The sequence below is a fragment of the Nicotiana tabacum genome, chromosome 6, assembly GCF_000715075.1.
Source record: "Nicotiana tabacum cultivar K326 chromosome 6, ASM71507v2, whole genome shotgun sequence".
In the NCBI taxonomy this organism is placed as follows: Eukaryota; Viridiplantae; Streptophyta; class Magnoliopsida; order Solanales; family Solanaceae; genus Nicotiana; species Nicotiana tabacum.
In genome coordinates, this window is record NC_134085.1 from 200,358,453 (window position 1) to 200,381,787 (window position 23,335).

At 36.4% G+C, this 23,335-nt stretch overlaps 3 protein-coding genes across 4 annotated transcripts in view; all 3 read right to left on the reverse strand.

The window, feature by feature from the left end:
• LOC107772888 (DENN domain and WD repeat-containing protein SCD1) overlaps positions 1–8,151 on the reverse strand; it is a 53,125-nt gene extending 44,974 nt beyond the window's left edge. The window contains exons 1-7 of one of the 2 annotated variants that reach the window (XM_075256423.1): positions 7,681–8,151; positions 7,495–7,588; positions 6,769–6,970; positions 5,709–5,850; positions 5,500–5,600; positions 4,453–4,516; positions 4,034–4,147 (exon numbers count right to left, since the gene is read on the reverse strand). In XM_075256423.1, the coding sequence (XP_075112524.1) occupies positions 4,034–4,147; positions 4,453–4,516; positions 5,500–5,600; positions 5,709–5,850; positions 6,769–6,970; positions 7,495–7,588; positions 7,681–7,854 (891 nt within the window). In that variant the 5' untranslated portion in view covers positions 7,855–8,151. The remainder of the gene's footprint in view (positions 1–4,033; positions 4,148–4,452; positions 4,517–5,499; positions 5,601–5,708; positions 5,851–6,768; positions 6,971–7,494; positions 7,589–7,680) is intronic. The other variant, XM_075256424.1, reaches the window with a different exon arrangement.
• Positions 8,152–9,977: 1,826 nt separating this feature from the next.
• Positions 9,978–14,765, reverse strand: LOC107772859 (uncharacterized). The gene is made up of 12 exons (XM_016592324.2): positions 14,339–14,765; positions 13,561–13,804; positions 12,750–12,862; positions 12,474–12,553; positions 12,181–12,323; positions 11,958–12,037; positions 11,244–11,348; positions 10,978–11,160; positions 10,717–10,809; positions 10,441–10,580; positions 10,291–10,357; positions 9,978–10,205 (listed from the first exon to the last, which is right to left on the reverse strand). The coding sequence occupies exons 1-12, from the start codon at positions 14,735–14,737 to the stop codon at positions 10,101–10,103; spliced, it is 1,752 nt and encodes a 583-aa protein (XP_016447810.2). The 5' UTR covers positions 14,738–14,765; the 3' UTR covers positions 9,978–10,100.
• Positions 14,766–16,428: 1,663 nt separating this feature from the next.
• On the reverse strand, positions 16,429–21,749 carry LOC107772911 (aluminum-activated malate transporter 9). The gene is made up of 6 exons (XM_016592373.2): positions 20,511–21,749; positions 19,229–19,366; positions 18,855–19,124; positions 18,588–18,724; positions 18,355–18,501; positions 16,429–17,603 (listed from the first exon to the last, which is right to left on the reverse strand). Exons 1-6 carry the CDS (start codon positions 21,013–21,015, stop codon positions 16,863–16,865), a joined length of 1,938 nt encoding a protein of 645 aa, XP_016447859.1. The 5' UTR covers positions 21,016–21,749; the 3' UTR covers positions 16,429–16,862.
• Between the last annotated feature and the right edge of the window lie 1,586 nt (positions 21,750–23,335).

Consider the following 23,335-nt stretch of genomic DNA (forward strand, 5'->3'; position numbering starts at 1 on the left):
GCCAAACCTAGGAACCAACCGCAGCCTTCAAAACTCGGGTAAAAGAGCCCGCCCCTCTACTCTTCTCCACTTAAAAACCAGGCTTAGTTCGTATGGAACAGGAGTCGAACCTATGACCTAAATCACAAGTCCCTCAACATTTCCTACTTGAACTAAGCCCTAGGCTTGGTAAGTGAACTCTTATTTAACCACTTATAGCACATGCATCATTCACCTTCAAAGAAAGATAACACACTTAGAATTCTTTTTCCTGATAAAGTAATGAAATTTTATTTATAAAGGGCACAAATTATCCGTATATAAGTATATGCCAAAAAGAAGAAATAACACAATTGACTTTAATGTCCAAGAGTATCATTTATCCTGTTAATGTGGTACCTCACTTGGAGGAGCTGGCTGATATTATGTTCTGCACCACAGGATCATTTCCTACTACCTACTTAGGTCTGCCTTTGGGTGCTAGACACAGGGCAACTGATATTTGGATTGAAAAGTTTGAGAAAAGATTGGCATCATGTCAGCAACAGTACCTTTCTTTTGGGGGTAGATTAACACTCATCAGTAGTGTTTTGGATAGTATACCTACCTATTTTATGTCCCTATTCCCAATCCCAATCAAAGTGCAAAAACAACTAGACAAAGGGTGTGTTTGGTATAACGGAAAATGTTTTCCGTGGAAAATGTTTTCCAAGAAAATGTTTTCTTGGAAAACAAGTAGTAATCTTATTCATTTTCCGGTGTTTGGTACGCAAATTAAGGAAAATGATTTCTCAAGAGTATTCATAAATAATTTAGATATAATAAACATGAAGTCATAAACTTTCAAACCAACAACCTTCCGGACCCACAAATTTCATAAACTTTCGAACCGCTGAACTTTCAAAATCGCGGAATTTCGAACTCATAAACTTTATAATTTCTAAACCCGTAACCTTCCAAACACATAAACCTCTGAACTCATAATTTTGGAACTTGTAATATTTTGAGCCTTTAAACCGATAAATAAAAAAAGTAAAACTGAAAAATATATTTAAAAAATATTTTTTTGGGGGGGGAGGGGAGGGGGCGGGGCAGTAAAACGAAAAAAACAGAAATTTAAATTACAAAAAAAAAGTAAAAAAAAATTATGGGGGTGGGGGTGGTGCAGAAAAATGAAAAAACAAAAATTTGAAATTGCAAAAAAAAATTAAGGTAAAAAAAATTATTTTTTTTGCGGGAGGGGTAGTAGGGTGGGTGGTAACAGAAAAACTGAAATTTGAAAAAAAAAAACCTTTTTTTGGAGAGGGGGTAGGGTTGGTTGGTAAGGGCGGGGAAGGTTGAGAATAAGCTTTGGAAAATGTTTTCCCTTCTTTTGATAAGGAAAACATTTTCCTCTAATTGGAGGAAAATGAATTGATAAGGAAAATGTTTTCCAAAACATTTAAGCCAACCAAACATGGGAAAATTGGAAAACATTTTCCGGAAAATGTTTTCCTTCATACCAAACACACCCAAACTCAGAAGATCTTTTCTATGGGAGGGTAACAGTAAAGAGCATAAGTTTCACTTAGTCAAATGGTCCAAAGTTATAATGCCCAAAACACTTGGGGGCCTTGGAGTTAAAGATCTGGCACTTCACAACAAAAGCATGCTTATGAAATGGCACTGGAGGTATAACCAGGAGGAAGCTGGGTTCTGGAAAGAAATCATCCAAGCAAAGTATGGGACTTCTGGTCACTGGTGCACTAATATGGTTAGAACAACATATGGAACTGGGCTGTGGAAGAATATCATGAAACTTTGGGAGGATTTCTCAAGAAACACGTCACTGCAAGTGGGAAATGGTGCACACATCCAATTTTGGAAGGACAATTGGTTGGGGAACACTACACTAAAGGAGGTCTACCCAAGAATATTCCTAATTGCAACCAATCCAGACTGTACTATTGCTCAAAACAGGGAGGACAATACATGGAATCTAAACCTAAGAAGGGATCTTAATGATTGGGAGATAGAAGATCTGACTTCACTTTTTGGAAGCCTGCATAACATCATAGTCGCCATCCAGGGAAGAGACAGGCTTAAATGGGGCAACAACAAAGAGGGCACTTACTCCGTCAAAGCAGGCTACTCCCACTTGAGCTCCAATAAAGAAATGATTGATCAATGGCCTTGGAAATTAATCTTGAGAACTAAGCTGCCACCAAAAATTATCTGTTTTAGCTGGATCACTCTAAAGGGCTCTTGCTTAATTAATCATTTGTTTCTTCATTGCTCAGTTGCAACAGACATGTGGAACATGTTCCTAGCTCTTTTTGGTGTACATTGGTCTATACCATGCAATGTCAGGGAGGCTTTTGTGAGTTGGTGCTCATGGAAAGTTGATAAAAGCATCAAAAGGATCTGGGCTATGGTTCCTGCTTGTATTTTGTGGTGTATATGGACCGAAAGGAATCAGAGATGCCTTGATGGGGTCTCAGCTGCCAATCATTCGCTTAAAGCCAAATGTTTAGTTAGTCTTTTTAGTTGGGTTAATCTTACCCCAGTTATAACCCTGAATCCTTTTTGGAATTTATCAGCTCATTAGTCTTATGATAGATCCTTGGTTGATATTTTTGGGCTGATACTTTCTGTTTGTTTGTAACATCTGCATCTTCTTGATGCCTTTTGTTAATAAAATTCACTTACTCATCAAAAAAAAAAAAAAAAATTGACTTTAACAACCTACTAAAGTGGCTTCAAGGCTAGATTAGCTGGAGTAGCTAATTATTTCTATCAGTACTATCCAGATTGATTATGTTTCTTGTGTATATATCTCTAGAGGAAGAGTCCAATCTAAAATCCATCATATCCGTTTATCCTATATCATAAGGTCTATTGTGGTGCGTCGATCCGCAGAGCTCTTAGTGACTCTTTTAACCATAGTTCCCCGCCAAGATAAGGCTGTCAAATTTTAGAATCACCCTCGAGGGAACTAGATGTGTGTTCTGGACCTGATACTCACTGTATATGTCTTTGAGAAAAGGCACATGCAGAAACCACTCAATTTCTCTTTGTGAACACTTCGGCATAGATCAGCAGAATGAAACTATTAGTTTATCAGATATGTTGTCAACGTTTTTTCCTCTTTTAAGAAAGATTTTGTCAATGTTTGAAGAACTTATGTGTGTAACTACAACAAGACAGCCTGAGATCAAGTTAATCCAGTAAGAAGCTAAAGATGGAGCTCCAAAAGGCATGAGTACAAAAACTGTGATAAGTGATAACAGCAATCAGCATCATGACGAACCAACAGGTGACATCAAATTTATTCTAGAAATGGCCTTAATATTGCGCCATCAAAATCAAGAAATTTCTTCATTCTATAACACTGATGAAATGCCAAAAATACCTACCCTACCACACAGAGAAATACAACCTAATAAAAAGACAAGTGAGTTTAGGAGTATGTTAGAAGAAAGTCGTTTAGAATTACCAAGCAATAATTCCTACCTAGTACCTATAAAGCTTGGATCTGCTTCGACCTTGCTCATACTGGCTCAGGCTTGGCATATCTGAGCGCAAGCAAAACTTTAGTAAAGTAACTCCAGCCTGGAAACTAGCTGGATTCACACTATACCACTAAGCCAACCAATAATTTCCCCGACAATGTCTCACATATTCATATGCAATAAACTCATCAAACTACCATTACTATCCAAGCAGATATTTTTTTAAAATGAACTATCCAAGCAGACATTGCTTCAGAGATTTCTATGCCAGACCTTAAAATCTCATGAGACACTTCCTCTTTTACTTAAAAATGAAGAAAAAAAACATCGAAGAACAATGCCATCTTTATATGAAACTAAATACAGGTAGCACTTTCTTGGTGCTGGTTCATTAATAGAATTACTTTACTATCAAGAAAATAGGTAGCACATTTACCACTATATATCATCAACATTGACGACCGTTTAATCTAAAAATGATAACTCAAGTTATCTCATTATTAAATGAAAAAATAAGGAGAGCTAAGTGTCTAAGTTAGCTTATAAGCATTATGTGAACTTACACCATCCATCGTAAGCCCATAGGTATCCACGCCAGAGTGAAGGCCCATCATGTAAGGCGTAGGAGCATCAATATAGTCTACTCCACTGAAAAACAGCAATGGAATGTAGACATGCTTCAGCACAACAAACATCAGCAAATCAGATGACAGTCCATGGAAACCTCAAAACATAATAAAGCCCCTGTAGCATAGGGCATAGTAAATGTACATACATACACATTAATAAACATATATATGTATTGACGTACATAAATACACACCTATACACATATAATTTCACACACACACACACACACACATATATATATATATATATATATATGTGTGTGTGTGTGTGTGTGTGTGTGTGTGTGTGAATTGAAAATGAAATCACAAGCCATAGATCCCAAAAATATTCAATAAACCAGTAAAAAACTCACCTGCCACCGAAATGGATAAATTAAATGGCATATGGCTTCTGAAACAAGTGTTAACAGAGAATACCTGCAAAATCAGTTAATTAGAAATTAGGAAACATGAGTTCCAATAGTATACAATCAGCTACAAAAGGTTAGTTGCTTGGGTGTATTTGCAAAACCTTAAAAGCCAGAACTGAGAAGACCACTAAACAGAGAAGCTGAAAGAAAGTTGAATCCAATAACAACTATCGTGAAGCACCTAAAGTAACCAATTAAGGGGCTTTTTAGCACTAAAAAAATTGAGGACTAGGGACATAGAATCTAAAATCTTGGAAGCTTATTGCAGCATATAATACTTTGCATCTCCAAAAGTTTTTAAGAAATACATCAGCTCTGCTTTCCTGCTCCAAAGTTTTCAGCTTTATTGCACACACAATTACATTTTCTTAATAAGGTTATAGAAACAAGTTATAAGCCTGCTTCATTTTCGGGAACGCCAGATTTAACAATTCACAGAGTTATTAATCTTTTTCCATTAGTGACATTACCAACATTTTCAATATAAAGTTGTTAAAAGATACTGCTCAATCAACAGAATAAACAACTGCAAGCTATATGAAGTAGGCTTTGCTAATATTAATGATTATGCCCTTTCTAGGCACAAGATAAAACAATTCTCACATCATGTATGTATCAATAGAAAGAACTGTGTCAGAATTAGAGCTGACTATCTAATTCTTTTTTATATAAGTAATCACATTTTATAAATGGTATAACAGCATTATGACAGTGCGCTAAAAAGTACAAAGTGTCCCCCAATCATAACATGGAATCTACATCCTACCAAGGCCATGTTGCACCAAAAAGCTAGAAAAGAGCTAGGTGTCTAATTCTTTAAGCTGCTAAGATAGAACCAAACTCGGCAGAGGCTTCAGTGCACATGTCATTTAAAATGTAAGTTATGCACAAGAAACAGGAGAGGATACCAACAGCACTATATATAAATAGAAGAAATTAAACAAATTTACTTATGTTTCTTCCACGAGCTAAAGAGCAATTAGGAAATACATGTTCGATCGAAGCAAAATCCTTCTCTCAAGCAAAACAGCTGTAAATAACTGGATTACATTGTCCACATCCAAACACTGAAGCAAAGGCTGAAATGATATCTGTCATCAAGTGAAACATAGTCAATCCTTTATTGAATTTGAATCAACCATCGAGTGAGACACCTTAACAGGCGAAACTGTCAAGAAGACAAATGCGCATAAACATACATCGGCATGAGGAAGGCCCTCCTTTGGTGGAACTTCAACAGAGAGCAGGCTGTTCTCAATAGCAAATAGCACCCTATCCTTTCCAGGTGTAGGCAAAGGTACATTGGAGACTGAATATGCTATAACATCCCACAATGGCTTGCTGAAATGTTTGCAGAGCTGACAACATTAGTGCACATGATGATAAAATGGAAATTCCGCTTTCATTTGAAGTATAAAATCTTAAAATTAGGAAAAAACAAAATGCAAAAAACCACTTTCCGTTACTAACCATATATTTACTGGAGTCGGGTATGAATCAGAAGCTATATAATTATTATTCTAAATCATGTGTTTTTGCACATGCAAGAAAAGGAAAAATACAATCCTTGAAGGTAGAGAAAGGGGGAGGAAAATAGGTGGACCCAAGAAAAGAACTATTTTGTGCTCTCTCCGCTCACTTCCTCTTTCAAGTGTGAAACCAAAGAAGGTAGAGAAAGTTTACCCAATCCCCTTCCTTTCCTTCCTTCCTCTAGTTGACAAGCATAGGGTAAATACGGACTTCTGATCTTCTCTTTAAAATGTAACCTCACGAAACAGTAGAAGATTTCCTAAAGAAACACTTTCGCCCCTTTGGCTTGACATGCTAACAAGTTATATATTATCTCCACAAAACGAGGAACAATTTTTTTATCGCAATTCATATCTGACCCGACCATAAGTTATTGGAGCAATTAACACTTGCTTTACTGGTAACATTTCCTGTCAGTCTTTATACTGGTATCACGGTGGAAAAATTGAGGTGTTGAAGATAGGAAAGTGATTCAAACTACTCTCAAGCTACTAAGATCGGGAACTGGTCACTCAGGGAGAACAGAGAAGATGTTGTCCTAGTTTAAGGCGGGAATATTGGTGAAAAATAATCTTTAGGCCAGCTTATTCTTCATTCATAGGAAACAAATTGCTGACTCGCTGGGAGACCTAAATATAAGGTATACATTTTCATCATTAATAATCAATGTGCAATATATCTGTCAATTACTGATTACCATCATAACCAGCAAAGCTTTTTAATCCATACCTGCTTCCAGAGGAGGAAAAACAAAGCACAAAAATCTCCTCCAGTGCATCTCGAAGGATTCCAAAACTGGGAGAACGTGAGACAAGACAGATGCATTTGTCAGCATATGAATTTGCAGGAATGCGGTAAGCTTCAGCAATATCCTCGCAAACAGGATCCCGAAATGCGATGCAGCTGACGTAGATCTTTGACCCATCACCCTCTGTAACCAGTATCACTCGCTAGTCACAACCCAATAAAGGAAAGAAAGCGGAAAGACTAAACTGGCAACAGCAGAAGGCAAAGAAAAAGAGACTAATCTTCCTTTCAATAAGATGACCTTAAAACAATAGTTGAACTAAATCACTTTCATTAGTAATAAGGACATAATGTTTTTTATGACGATGGTGTGCGAGCCAGCTTGCGCACACCTCGACTATTCCACCGGTATCTGCCACCTCCCGCCAGCACAGGTGCCAGATAAATCTGTCCACCGGCCTTAGGTAGATGGGAAGAAATAACCTAGTGTTTTTTTACTCTGCTGGGATTTGAACCTAAGGCCTTGTGGTTCTCCTCCCACTAGGCCAGACCCTTGGGTGCAATAAGGACATAATGTTTTATCAGAAGATCAACAATAAAGCTGCAAATCCCTACCAAACCAAGTATAAGTATGTTGAAGGGATTTTTATACAGTCGATTTCATCCAAAAAATCAAGTGAAGATACTATATGAAAGCTAGTAGCGTACCAGTCAAAACAATAGGATAACTCCTGGGAAAAGTAGATGGATCATTTGAATCAAAACCCGACCCGTAGAATTCCACACCAGCTGGTAGAACACACTGCATTCCAAGTAATGCTAAAATAACTTGTACTGCAAGAAATAAATATCCTAAACATTAAATGCAAAGTAAAGGGGAAATAGAGTACTTACAGTAGGGAGTTGAGGGGGAGGGGGAGGGTAGAGAGTGTGATTGGAAGGAGGGTACTGATCAAGAAGAGAAGGCAAATACATAACCCCTGAGCCATGGTACCCTCTGTTCCCATCCAAGGTCCGAATCTCTGGCCCGATACCACATACTACGAAGTACTCGAAGATCCGAGCCATTAAACGGATCCCAATGCCTTTCTCCTTCAGATGAGAAAATGTTCAAGATTATGCATCAACTCCGATCTGATAACGGTTGATACATTGGAATCGTTTGATCTGATAACGGTTGATACATTGGAATCGTTTGATTTGAAGTTGTCAATTTTCCAGTCAAAATCTTGAACAAGAAGAAGAATGTTGAACACCACAATTGTTTTGTTTCGCTGTTGTTGGCCTGACCCCTATTGGTCCCAGAGAGCGAATTCGACTCAAATTCTTGGGGGGTCAAGACTCGAGATTTGTCAAGTATGTGGCCCTCTCAACCCTATATAGTTTTTGCATTTGTACCGACTAACCAGTACGCGTCTACCTTATTTTACCGCGTTGAATGGGCTATTATTTAAATACTATTAGTTTAATTTAACCTAAAGAATTTTTTACACTATGACCTCCAATATGTAAAAATTATTTTTATATAATATTTAAGTTAAAATCTATACATATTTGAGTGTTTGTTACTCCATTTTTTACATTTTTATCCTATTATTATTTTTATTTAATCACGTATAACTAATTTATCTCTAATTTTCTCAAATAGCCTTTTTCGAGCCCACTTTTTCTATTTTGTCCTTTTTTAGAAAGTTTTGCAAATGTAACATACTTCACGGACGAAAGAATGAAAAAAAAATGCTATTTGGAAACTTTATCCTTAACTATTGGTTTAAAATTTTATGACTGGTAGTGTAATTTGTTCTACAACTTTAATTAGTGATCTAATGTTTTGTCTACAAATACAAGAGAGTAGAAACTGGTCTAAGTTTAGTTATAAAGGATAAAAATCAAGTAAGTAACTTACTACTGGAATCAAATATTAGAAGGAAACAAATTAAGAAGTATCAAAACGCAATCACTGTGGATTCAATTGTTTCTTTTACTGAAACCAACATAGAGAAACTGCAGACCTGTGGTTATTGGCATGGCCATTTTCAAAACAAATTTTGTACTCAGCATACCTGCAACCAAGCCAACAAAATCATCCAATGTTCGACTCATTAGTAATCCACAAGTCTACTCAGTACTCATTGTCACTGGCTTTGAGTTCTAGTATCTGATGTAGAATTGCAGATATGCAGAATGAATCAGGTAGGAAAAACACTGCATAAAATGCAGCACACTCTCGTGTCCCAACAGCAAGAAGCCAAGAAATCAGGAACCACCAAAACATAGCTAACCAAAAGTTGTTGCTTGTCAGTATATACACAACACTCGCAAAATAGTACATACTCGTTTGGCAGTTCAAGAGATTTTCTATTCTAATGCCTACAAAATGGCAGGAGAATGCAATATCTGATATCTACATTTAGGGTGTGTTTGGTATGAAGGAAAACATCTTTCGGAAAATGTTTTCTAATTTTCCCATGTTTGGTTCGCTTAAATGTTGTGGAAAACATTTTCCTTATCAATTCATTTTCCTCCAATTGGAGGAAAATGTTTTCCTTATCAAGAGAATGGGAAAACATTTTCCAAAGATCCTTCTCAACCTTCCCCACCCTCACCAACCCACCCCACCCCCTCTCCAAAAAAAGGTTTTCTTTTTTTTTCAAATTTCAGTTTTTCCGTTACCACCCACCCTACTACCCCTCCATTCCCTCCCCCGAAAAAAAAAATTTACCTTAATTTTTTTTTTTTGCAATTTCAAATTTCTATTTTTTTATTTTTCTACATCACCCACCCCTACTCTCCCCCCACCACCACCACCAAAAAAAAAATTTAAATATATTTTTCAGTTTTAATTTTATTATTTATTGGTTTAAAGGCTCAAAATTTTACAAGTTCCAAAATTATGAGTTCGGAGGTTTATGTGTTTTGAAGTTTACGAGTTTAGAAATTATAAAGTTTACGGGTCCGAAATTCCGCGGTTTTGAAAGTTTAGCGGGTTGGAAAGTTTATGAAATTTGTGGGTCCGGAAGGTTGTTAGTTTGAAAGTTTATGGATTCATGTTTATTATATCTAAATTATTTATGAATACTTTTCAGAAGTCATTTTCCTTAATTTGCGTACCAAACACTAGAAAATGAATAAGATTACTACTTGTTTTCCAAGAAAACATTTTCTTGGAAAACATTTTCCATTATACCTAACACACCCTTAGACTACAAAAGCTCAGACGTTGCATCGCCATTCACCTTTATCTTCAGTATTCAGTATCAACAAGGAGAAAACTACTATTTTCGACGTATCAAACTCACTTAACTAGACATATATCACTGATAGATTGCCTGTAGGGCTTTGTTGGCAAAAAACCTAACATCAACATCCTCGTCCTGATTGAGTTTATTCAAACAAGGCCGGATTCTTTCTTCCACAACCTGCAAAGAGCAATGTTCATATCAGTGGAACGTTGTGTCAGAATTCTATGTTTGCAGGCAATGGTAGAACTACATTGTCACTTACAGATTGATCAACTATAGAAGCAAGAGACGGCAACACCTTTGCCACATTGAACCTGACATTAGGTACCCTGGAATATGCAAGTGTTAGAGCCGAGCCTTAACAAGTATCTTGAATGAATAGGATTTACGCATGAAGAGGTTGATAGTTAACCTGTCTGTTGAAGCAGCAAGTATAACTGGGAAAATTGTGGAAGTAGTAATCTCTAAGCCCACTACAGGGGCAAGAAGAGAAAGTGTGCGAAGTATGCTTATGCGATACTGATAACGTCGGTCATTAACCATGTCCAAAACCTGTAAAGAAGTGTTAGTCCAGTTGTCAAATGAAACAAAAGTCCTGGAATATGAAGTAGACAAAATTGCTAATATTTGACTGCTAAATTATTGCATCAGCAACAAGCGAAAAATCTGCAGTAAATGACTATAAAACCTGTGGAATTATATGCTCTAATGCCCATTCTGGACCAAATTTAACTGCGAGGAGCACAAGATTATTAGCTGCTGCAACTCGAACTTGGTGAACCTGCAAGTTGAAAAACAATAAGAAACATGTAAAAACATTATCCCAACTAAACTACAGACCACGACTCTTTCACCAAACAAGTCGTAAACAAGAAAGTTTATTCTTCACAGATGTTTGCCATCTAAATCAGCAGTAGACCTAATTAGAAAAAGAGAGCTTCAGGAATACCTCATCTGTTAACCATTGCATGCAAAGAGCACCAATTTTGTCATTGTAAAAGCTAACACCGAGCTGACTGGCCAATAGAGGGATGAAATTAATTAATGCAACCCGAACTCTCCAGTGTTTAGCCTCTGAAAGTTCATCAATAACTGACAGCAGTGATTGGGAAAGCAGATCAATTCCAATCACCTGTAAGAGAAAAATAAAAAGGGTATAGGTGGTGAGATTCAGACCATGCAAAGTAGTTTGAATACAGATTATAGATGGCTTACCTGGTTCACTTGATCAATCTTACTAATAATGTTCACACGAATTTGAGTGGACTCATCCTTTAGAAGAGTGAGGAATATTGGGAGAAGCTGCTCAACAGTTTGATCCTGCAATAAGAAGTACAGAAACAATAAGTTCCTCTTCGCGATATGATTGACTAAAAGCAGACTCAGACTTCCCAAAGCAAGTTAGGAGTATATTCACGAATTGCTTTGGCACGCAGCTCAAAAAGAAAGAGAGATATATATGCTACACAATCCAAAGTCAAACTAAAAGCCACACAGGCCGTGAGACCTAAGTAAAGCATAAGCTGCTTAAAATCTGATCAGAGAGGAATTTATAACTCTTTCCAACAAAACTGAGAGCTGATTTTCAAGAGACTGAGAGAAGTGAAATAAGTACAAGAGTTACAGCAGAATGTGGTGCCTTATCGAGCAAAATACTAAAGCATATTAGGAGGACAATTTTCTTGATCAGAAAACCATATTGAGACACATTAACATAACTAGAGACTCGTATGGAGAAAAGGTAAGCAAAAGGTTTTCTAAAAACAAAAGAAAAAAGAACAAAGCAGACATCATTTATGTTTATACTGAACCACCATGGGAAAGAACATGTTACACCAGGACAACAATCAGGAAAAAATTGATGATAGTTCTTAGTGCACGTACTGTGGTATTGAGAAACTATAGGCTAATATTGGCAAGGTTTTATACCTTTCCTAAAATAGGAGACAGTCCCATAATATCTGAAGCCAAAGCAAAACGAACTTCCTGGGATTGATCTAATGATAGTTACAGATACAAATTTTAAAGATCCTTTGAATGAGTAATAGAAAGTCCACAGAAAAGAATAATGAGAAAGCATACAAACTGAAAAGACCAAGAGATAGAGCATGATAATATAGCAAAAGACGAAACAAGCACCATAAGATTTAAACCTTGACACAAGGCAAGATATGCTGGACTGGAAGCTCAGGGCTCAATATCTGGAAAAACTTGGTGACTTTACCAGCTGCAGCTCTGCGGACGTCAGTTTCATTATCACGAAGTAGACGAACATATGCAGGGACCATCTCCGTCCTTCCAAATTTCACAACTCTCATAAGTTAGTTTTGGACAGAGGACACTTGACTAAAAGTTAAAACAAAAAGAGAGAGAACTAAAAAGTATAAAAGGAAAAGATTGGAGAAATGATCTTAACAGCATTTCAGTTCACAAATAACCAAATACCTGGTAGCATCTGGTCCAACTGTCTCACATAGTTCACAAAGTTGATCTGCAACCGTGTAACGAACTTGCCAAGAATCATCCTGTTAATGCAGATAAGCAGGTAATTTAAATAAGTTCTGGCCGCCAGTATCCAAGTGTAAACTGATAGAGCAAATTAGTGTTTGATCAAGGGAAAACACCATATCCATTTATATGCAAAGTTAATAAAATATAGTACATACATATAACAACAAGTCAATAAAAAAGTCATGTTGCAGATGTTTAGTTTAATTGAACCTGTGATAAACTAATTATGACAGGGAGAATCTCTGCTAGACAAACTTGTTGCACCAATAGCTTCCCTAAAACTGCACAATTCTTGACAGCCAATAGACGGACAGAATCTTGATCTGAATAGAACAAACACCCAATTTAGTCACAATGATTTTAAATAGAATAAACCAAATCTAGATCAACACTGAGATAGTGCCAACTATTGACTACTAGCAGACTTTCCGATATGAGAGCAAATCTAAAATAGAACAACTAAGGCTTGTCATCAGCACATAAAAATTGATCAGACTTTTTGGTACTTCTTTCCAGAATTATTTGAAGCTACCTTGAAGATCACTCCTCTTTCTGAACGAAAATTTGCACTCCCAAACTTGCATCAATATGCTCTTTATGCTTGTTTGACCTAGAATAGGGTGAGGATGAAGAGATAAATTGTATGCCTTGACTAAATTACATGCAATTTACTCTTTAGTTAACTTAGAAAGAGGGTTACAGCAACATCCTAATCGTAAATGTTCTTTCCTTAAACCTTCATTCATTTTATCTTGTCCTCCAACCTTACAAGTCAATTGAAAATTGATTGATGTAGGCCAACTGCTAGTACCAATTTTCTGATCTAAGGAGAGCCAATATGAAATATGCCTTATTAAGAATTCTCTCAATCAAATTGAAATACACTGTATAATTACTCGTGGTATAAAAGAATCAAAGCCAAGCAGAACCAAAAAGAATCCGCGACCAATAATAATTTTTTATCCAAATAAAAACTACTTTCAGAAAGCAAATAGAATTTGTTAAAAAGAGTAAACCATACCATCCTGAGTCAGATGCTTGAACATTGGCATGATGTAATTCATCAGGTAGGGTTGCTCAACAGTCTCAGCAAACTTTCCAAGATTTTTTGCAGCTGCTTTCCTTACCAAAGGTGTTTCATTGTGGCAAAGTTGGTTGTATAGAGTTCTTAGTTCCTCTCTTAAAGGCTCTGGGGCATTTGGGTAAGCAATGTGAAATAATCCGCATGAAGAACTTTGAGCAGTCCACTCCTTATCAGCCAGTTTCTGATTAGGCAAAACCAGGAAAAGAAGGATCACACATTGAAGATCACCACACTAAGTTACAAACTAATTAATAGATTAAAGGATGAACAAAGAAACTGCTAGCATAATAAAAAGAAGTAACCTAAGAAGAATTAGCTTAAGGAGAACTTCAATCCACATACATAGTTAATTTCAAATTCTTTATTTCTACCCCATCAACTTATGATACCAACTAATGGACATCTTCTCAGACATTCAAATGATCGATTAGGCACTTTTTTGTAGATAAGGTCACAATATATGTCGCACTAACTTAGCTTAATAGGTTGCGTTAACTCCATTGAATCAGAACCTATTATCCTTGAAATCATATTAGCTTTCAATCTAATGCATCTTTTCAGTAATTTCAAAGCGGAAATAACAAACCAAAAATAAGAAATAACAAGTCAGCGGCAGTTTGATATGCTAAACCTATATGAGATAATGAGAAGCCATTCTTAAAGATTTATGAGAAGTATATTGTTGTTGCAATGAAACATTGTCAAGTGTACTAACCTTCAGCAGTGGAATAAACGATTCGATCAAGTCTGGTTCCCTCATTTGAGATCCTATTTTGCACAATGACTCAACTGCTTTGTCCCTATCACAAGTCTCTCCAACCCTACAGAGACCTTCCAACGGCGGAAGTAAGACAGTAGCATATTCAACTCCTCCCACATATGGAATAAACACTCCCAACTGTTGAGCCATTTTAAGAAGAACTTCCTCATCATACTCGTCATCAAAATTCTCTCTGATATATTGAATGAACTCTGTCCGAGTTCTCTCCACACCAAGCGCACGTGCAATAGTAGACAGTTGTCGCATGGAATTCAATCTAAGATCGCTGTCTTCATTCATCAATTCATCGATTAAAACAGCAGCGAGAGACGCAGATTCGTTGCTCATAGACATGGTTGCTGCAGTGCCTCTGTGAATATCTCTCTCTGTATATATTCAGGAAAACTCAAATTATTTAAATCATACAAAAATAATCATCCTTTAAAAGAGCAACAAAAAGGATTTTATTCAAGAATGTTTTACCAGAAAGCAATTAATTAACCATTTCTGTAACTAACAGCCGAATGAAGGGAAAAGGGCAAAGGTGGGGTGGATTATGGCACTATTTTATACAAGAAAAAAAAGAGTAGAAAAACTATTTATTTCCCAGTTCATTTTATTAACTTTGATTTATCCACAAGATATTCATATCAAGTTCTTGATTATCTTGACGAAAAGAATTAAAGAACCCTCCTCTGTTACATAAAAGAATTCTTAGCTGCGGCCATATATAACAGATCTTTTGAAGTTGAAAAGTTTAAAGACATACGTAGGGGCCATCAATTACATAAAACTTACTAAATTTGAAGAAGATCACTAACTAAACTACATATTTAAGAAGCAATCATTTTCTCGGAAGCAATTAATGAAAACTGATTCTAATTAATGAATGAAGTTCAAGAACAAAATGCCAAATTATAACCTGGAACTTTTTGAAGATATCCAAGTGATTCAGATGAATGAAATTGACGAAAATGCATGAAAGTGAAAAATAAAGGATTCAGAAAACCCAAAAAATAATAGTAGAGCGAGAGATTGATACCTGTAAAACTATAAAACTTTGGAATGAAAGGAAGTGGTGGAAGTTGATCGGTGATCTCTGCTTATTTTGTTTTGGGATTTGTATCAGCTTTTTCAACTTTATATAATTTTGTTTCTCTGTGATTCTCCCGCCTTTAAACGATAGTTAGGTATAACCGTTTATTGTTTGAGTTCGTTCTTTTTCCCGGGGCGGTAGTGTAAGCCACGCGCACGTGATCAATCTAATTTTAAACTTTTTTATGCGAACAGATTAAATAATAACAATAGTTCTTTAACTTTTAAAAATTTAAGTATAATAGAAAACCTCTGATCTTTTTAACTTTTTAAAATTTATGTATAACCCCCAAAACTATACCTTTTGCTTTATTTAAACAACATTCTCGGGGCGAGGGGTTTGGCATTTTTCTTTATGTAAACCACCTTCTCGGGGCGAGGCGTTTAACAATTCGCAAGGATCCTGTATATTAATATCCAAAAATGAAGATATAGAGGAGGGAAGATATACTTAGTTGCGAAAGCTACGATTTGAACGTTATGAATTCAAGTCTCAGAATTCTACTATAGCCCTTCTATTGAGTTCGAATCTATTATTTGTGCTTATGTTAGTTGTATTTTTTTAACGCATATAATAGAGTTTGAACTAAGTTATTGGGTTAGGAATCTATTATTTGTGCTTATGTTAGTGTATTTTTTAACACATATAATAGAGTTTGAACCAAGCTATTGAGTTCAGGTGATACTTCACTTCATTAAATATAGTTAGGGTGCCATACACTAAACAATAACTTAGTTTAGTGTCCCAAGTATGCCAGTAACGTGCCTCATTACAAAATATTACAAATAAGACGGGAATATAATATTCACTTGTAGAATTCACCTTGGAATGTACGGAATACCGTTAAAACATAAGGTACAAATTATTGTAAGCAAGCAGATAAATACCAATAAACGTTCACAACCCCAGGTGAGCTGGAAGAAAAAATTTGGAAAAGCACCTCAATAGCTACATCATAAACTAAAATAATATACTTTTGCAGTGTATTTCAATATACATTTGTGCTGCCTACATTAACCGTTAGACCGTAAACCATTAGAACTCAGTATACTTGGCCAAAATTCTATGTCAATATATTTATAGCTAATGAAAACTAACATGCAGGAATAAGGACTTCTCTAAGCAAAACCCCAAAAAAGAGTTGTTGGTCATTGATCTGTCAACAATATTTGACCAACTATCATCGCGTACGTCAATGGTCATCCACAAGAAGGTTAAGACAGACTTCTCATCAGAAGTTCGAGAGTTTCAAAATCAGGATATAGTATGTGTTGCCTTTTCAGAGCCGATTCGAGTTCCCAGTTGTGGAAACTGCTACAAGATCTCCTCATGTAATAGTTTCAATGCTCTTCTGTCTTTGCATGGACAAGAAGGATTTGATTTCTAAACTAGTAAATCGCTCTCTCTTTTCGAGAACTTCATATATCCTCTCAACCTGGACCACAAGCCAACTCTCCCCGATGCTTCAGACAAATCCACCGGTTCCTTAAAGTTTGCTTTCTCACTTAATTCTTCGAATGAGTCTACTACGTTTTGAAGTCTTGCAACAAATTCTATGAGAAGGGAGGTGAACGTTGCTAAAGACAAAGCACTGGCACTTTCATACGTCTTTGATTCTTCTTCTTCTTTCTCCTCCTCCTCCACCTCCTTAAGTACATCATTAGCTTTAGGCAGTGTGTGTGCCGTCCGCATTTTTGGTTTCTCCACCCCATTTTCTGGGGTCACTCCTGCAGTTTGGTTGTTATTATTAGCCACATTAAAAGTCCTATTATCCCAACTCCTTGAGATATTGATGGAGTCAATGTCGATAACTGTTTCACTCTGAGATCTGTGATGTTGAAAAGAATTTCTGTCATCATCCATGCTTCCAAGCTCCTGTGGAATATCCACCACTATGGGTCGTGATCCGATTTCCCAGTTCTCTGCATTGACGAAAAGATAAGACTTCCGATCCACCTTTCTTTGCAACTCTTCTGCTGCTTCATGCACTTCATAGAGAATGTCTACTGACCCCAACTTCTCCATCTTTTTCACTTTTTCCCCAAGTTCTCTCAACACTTTGGCACCTGCTGTACCTACTCTCTGAAGCTCATTACGGAAAACCTGTCTTCTTTCAGCAGGAGCCTGCATATTAGAAATGTTTGGTAGTCATTTCAGCGATAAAAAGGTCAATGCATTACCAAATAAAGTGGTATAACTGAGACATCTGGGCATGCAAGCTCTTAAACTGAACTATATTCACCAATAAATAATGCATATCTAGCAGCAACTTAATTTTATTACTACGAGGATGATTTACAAGGAGAGAATACACGACAGGCTTCAGGCCTCCAGGGCCTAGCTCAAGTGGCAAAGGGTGGTGGATTTGTGTCTTAGGACACAGGTTCAAGCCCCCATACCATGCAAAGCAAAGCCTGGTATTTAAGTGGAGAAGGGTAGAGGGGCGGGCCCATTATCCACCGAGTTTCGAAGGCTGCGGTTGGTCCAAAGGATCGGCCCCAGCCGGATTTCTCGGTCATCAAAAAAAAAAAAAAAATACACGACAGGCTTCAGGCAACAGTAATACTTCAGAACATGTTCTGTCAGCCTCACTTTGCTCACTCATGCTGAAAGCACACGAAAATATTCCAACGTTTATTTCTTCTATCTTCAAACATCTCCTCGCACAGTTTAGTTAAAGGGAGAGTAAGTAAGGAAGGGGGTCCAGAGTCATTTTAGGAAAGTTCTCCGGAAGAGATTTGCACTGGCTAGGAGAATAAGTAATTGAGCAATAAAACAGGAACATGTTTGATGAATAAGGTTAGAGAATACTATGTGATGCACTTTACAAGCAAAGGGCTAGCAGGAAAGTTGGAAAAAGGAGTAGAATGATTACCTGTATTTCAGATAGTACACAGCCATGCAGTGCCATAACCATGAATGCACAATACCTTAATGCACCGCTAACTTTGACATAGTTTTTCCAAGGATATTTAATCATCTTATAAGGACCATGGGGTGGCTCCCAGATTGCAAATGCTACCTGTGGTATCAGAGTTAATTTAGGACATCCGCCTAGCAAAATTTCATAGAATTACTAATTCATGCTGCAAAAATGCTTAAGCATACCAGAGCTTCCTCTTGGCTAGTAGATTCTACTGCTGATCTGTAGCCATTGTAAACTGGATCATCATCAGCTTGGTAAGTAAGAATTTTTGAAGGGATCCTCTTATATTCGACACAGTTCAGATATTTACTGATACAACCTGCAACAATTTCCATTTCATCAAAAAGAGATAAAGGAAGTGGAGGGTTGAGGATCCTTTGAAACAATTTAATTCTAACATCCCATCTCGAGAACAGTAACGAGCATCTCAGACTCAGAGGTTGCATTACCTTCCAGTGAAGTAGCTACACTGATGAAATTCTTCGCCACTAGATTGTGAAGATCCTCACCAGCCCAGATGGGATAGACACATATGTTAACAGCTAAAGAAACACCAGCACCAAGTGCAATTAGCAGAAATCGACTTACAGCTGTATGAACAAATTCTCTAGTGTGATAACCAGATACCATGATGAAACAATACGTTATCAAGAATACTCGGAAACCATATTCATAGGGCTTCATTGGAGGGTACTGTTTTGCATAAGTAATAAAAAAACCTAGAAAACGGCAAACAAGCTGCAGTCAGCAAGGTACAAAGATAAAAAAGAGATGAACATCAGTTCATACATATTAGTCAAGAGTACTGACCGTAAAACCAGACCTGTTATGAATATACCAATGACTATAACAACTTCTTCCCAGTCTCCGGCCAACTGAGACAATTCAGCCATTCCAAGAGCAAGACCTCCAGCTGACAGTGTCCCGAGTCCACGATTAAATCCTTTGCTCAGAGTGGCTCCTGTGGACAGTTCATATGTGAATATGTATAAAAAGCTCCCCGTACAAAGCTATACAGAAAACAAAGAGAGCAGTAACCAGGGGTTGAAAGGCACAAAATGCAAACAGAAAATACTAACTATACTATGGGCAGATATTTGTGCCTAATGGGGTATCATGGTATCTAACGAGATTTCTTAGCTAAAACGCCTCCTGCTTGCAGTAATAGTAACCGCCAATGGAATACATTGCAAACACTAGAAAGAATAAAATAAAACACATAAAAACAACGGATTTACATTGGCAACAGGTTGTCCCATGCTTGTAAAACCATATATATACATAATTGGAAACATAAACAAGGAAGTTTTCTTTTGTTGAAGTGGTATATCTGCGCACTTGGAGAAAGAAAGACTGAATAACGACTGCCTAATACAAAACTGTGGTTAGCTAAACCCTCTTTTAGGGCCTCTTAGGTCAACCTCCTTGCATGAATCTTGTACAAATTACCACCTCCTCGATTATTCGTTTTATATTGAAATCATGATTAGTCCTTAGTAACCAAATAATAGAATAACCCAGTCATGCTTCCTTTATTAGTCATATCATTTGGATTATTTTATTTTCTTCATAAAATCTAGTAGTAACTTTTCTTGACAAGTAAATCGATCTAGTATATATGAATCATCCTGAGCATTACATATATATATCTCCAGAGGAGGATCCCCTCCCCGTCCGCACTCCTCACCTCCCTTCCCTACTCAGTTTTTCATAAGATAAGATTGTATTGGAAGAATATTAAAAAAAATTAATAGGAACATAGCTTATGTAAAAGGTCAAGCAAGTTGAGACGTTTCACAAAAAAAAATCATTATCGTCAATCTTTAATCCCAAAATAAAAATCAAATCAAAAGTTTGGCCCTACTTCTATCTTAGAAGGACATAAATAAAGTATCTATATTTTTATTCAAAAAAAAGACTTCTTCAGACTTCAGAGCTTTTAACAGCTTTTTTTCTTTACAGTTACAATTAGCAAACACAATCTTCTGTCGTACTACCAAATTCTCTTATGCCAAAATTCTTACGAAAGATTATATCTTTTGGGGCACACATTATTTAATTTACAATGACTACACAAAATTGAAGGGAAAAAGTATAAAACTTACCTATGCTGAACTCAAAAACGACGACGACAGTAAGAATAGCCCAAACAGAGTATCTACTGAGCTCTTCAACCGGTTCCTTAAAGAAAATTAACAAAGATATGAGCATTAAAGCCAAACCCATCTTTGCTGAGAATACAATCTTTCTCGGGTCGGATCGACCCATCTCCATCGCCTTCACGGCTACGCTGCTCCAATCCTTCCATACCTCTCTAAACTTTTCACGAAAATACGAAAAACACCCTAGATTTTCAGGGTAATCAAGAGTGTGCTTGAAACCAGGTAACTCAGTGTAATCACCGTTGCATGAGGAAAAAGGTCTTTCTCTTTCTCTTTTCTCTTCGAAACTCTTCCTAAACGACCCTAATTTCCTTGCCATTTTCGAATCACTCTTGCTTACGCAGTGTATTTCGATAATATAGGCATAGAAGTGAACAAAACTAACGAGTTGTGCAGAGAATGAAAAAGAATTGTTAGGTGTTGACAGTTTCAAGAGGCCGAAATACATAAGTACCAGCCACACGTATACTCAAATAACTCTTGCAACCTTTTCGTGGACAATAATAATATTACATGCAACCTTTCTAAAGTGTATCGAGTACACATCATTTTTGGTTAGCATATTTACATCCAAAAGAAACGCATGAAATTTGATTTTTTGCTATCAGATTATTTATTAAAGTGCCATGTGTTAAAATTTTATTTAATTTTTTTAATTGGGTCATAACCCCTTCGTCTCCAACCCTGCTTATTGTTTTGTTCCCACAATAAACTCACATTCAAACAGTCTAGTAGATCCAAATAGGAATAAAAGAGTATCAATCTTTGGATTTAACATCTTCACCCGTGTTTTTCTCCAACGCCATGGATTTATCAGCGAAACCCTCTTCTTTTTCGTCTTTTTCTGGTCGGCGATGAAGTTTTGCTCAAAAATCCAACCTGTGAAATAGTTTAGATTCTTCTTCAAGTTGAAAAAGAAAGAATTAATAAAAATGGGTGGGAGTCTATGGATTTTTTCTTGTGGGTTCTCTCTCCCATGGCTGCTAAGGTTTTAGAGGAGGATTCGTTGCATACTCTTGCTATAAATTAACTGATGCAAAATTGAAAACCTATTCCAATATCACCTAAAATAAAATAAAAGAAAATCAGTATTTTCTTAAAGAAAGGGAGAAGCAGAGTGTTTTACGAGGGGATTTTCCGATTAATCGGAGAGAAAAGTATGGTGGATATGCGGAGGGGACACTATCATCCCCAGAAAGTTGGGGCGGATTTAGGGGGCGCAAGGGGGTTCACCCGAACCCCCTTCGCCGAAAAAATACACTGTATATATAAGGCAAAATCTGTTTTTTACCTCTATATATTAAGTTTTGAACCCCCTTAACACAATCCAAAAGTGTAGTTTAGTGGTCAAGGAGGTTCAAAATCTATATAAGGTCATGAGTTCAATTCCCACTAGATACAATTTTTTTTTGAACCCCCTTCGTGGAGATCCTGCATGTGGTGAGGGTGGGGGTGTGGGAATTTGTTTATGATTTATTTTTTTTTGTTTACTTGAATATTATCAATTGGGATATAAATATATTTTTTTTCCTTGAGTTATGACACGTGTCGCAATTTAATTAGCGCGTGTGATGCAAGAGAAGAAGTGATCAAACATAAAAGTGGTGTGTCTTAGACACACTTTAAAAAGGTTGAGTGTGTAAGATAATTTTTATCCGTAAAAAGTATGTAACGGGGATTTGGGGACAAGCTAAGGTGGTAATCCATGTATTTCGCCTTTCAAGAGAGTATTACAACGTCGCAAAGGAGATGGTGATTGGTAGAAATCTTATTTAGCCGCGTGGAGATTGGTGGGACCGTCCTTTTCTTTTTCCAACGAATCAGATATGGGCTACTGCTGTGGGGCCCATCTTAAAAACAATATCTAAACATCTCGTTTAAATTAAAAAATAATCGGTAAATATATTATAATTATATTTTATTTATGTACACCAACTAAAAAAAAAAAATAGTACGTCGAATCAGCTGTTTGTGTAAAGATATCAAGTATCTATTCTTGTTTGTCTCCTATGGTCACTTAGAATTTAATAGAATTTTAGATTTACTGAGTGTAATTTTCAGATCTCTTATATAAAATATATGTCTTTGTAAAAAATATAAAACTAAAATTTTTTGTAAAGAATTACAAAATTAATTGATCCTAAAAGATTTATATATTATTGATGTAGTTTACTTATTGTAATAAGGTCATTTATCCATAACCCCATAGAGTAAGGAGTGGATCTGACCCTCGGTTGTTCCCCTTGAATTTTGTTTCCCTATTTTCTCCGCTACATCTTTTTAAGATAAAAGGAAAATTATGTATCGCAAAATTCAAATTCCAATAGGAAAAAACATGTACCATTGTATTTATATTGCTCTCTTCATATGATAACTGACTCAACACTAGTTAAAATTCTTTGTTTGTTTAAAATAGTTTTACGTTTTCAGTAAAATAATATTCGAGAAAAAAGTCATACTACATCAAAGGCAACATATAAATGATATCACTAACATGAATTTCAGTGCTAACAATAATGAATACTCACACCTTATAAATGATTGCTGGGCTATTCCTGTATCATCGCACATCTTTCATGAAAGTAATCAAGTTGGCGCACTTGGCTAAACAAAAAAACATAAGGAGACTACGTACCAACGAGAGTTATGACTTTCTTGTTCTTTTTACCTCTAATTGGTAGAAATGACATAGACAGCGGTTATAAAGGTTGCTACTTAGGAATTAGTCATTGTGTCTTAAATTTTAATTTTTTAGTTAAATTTTTCTG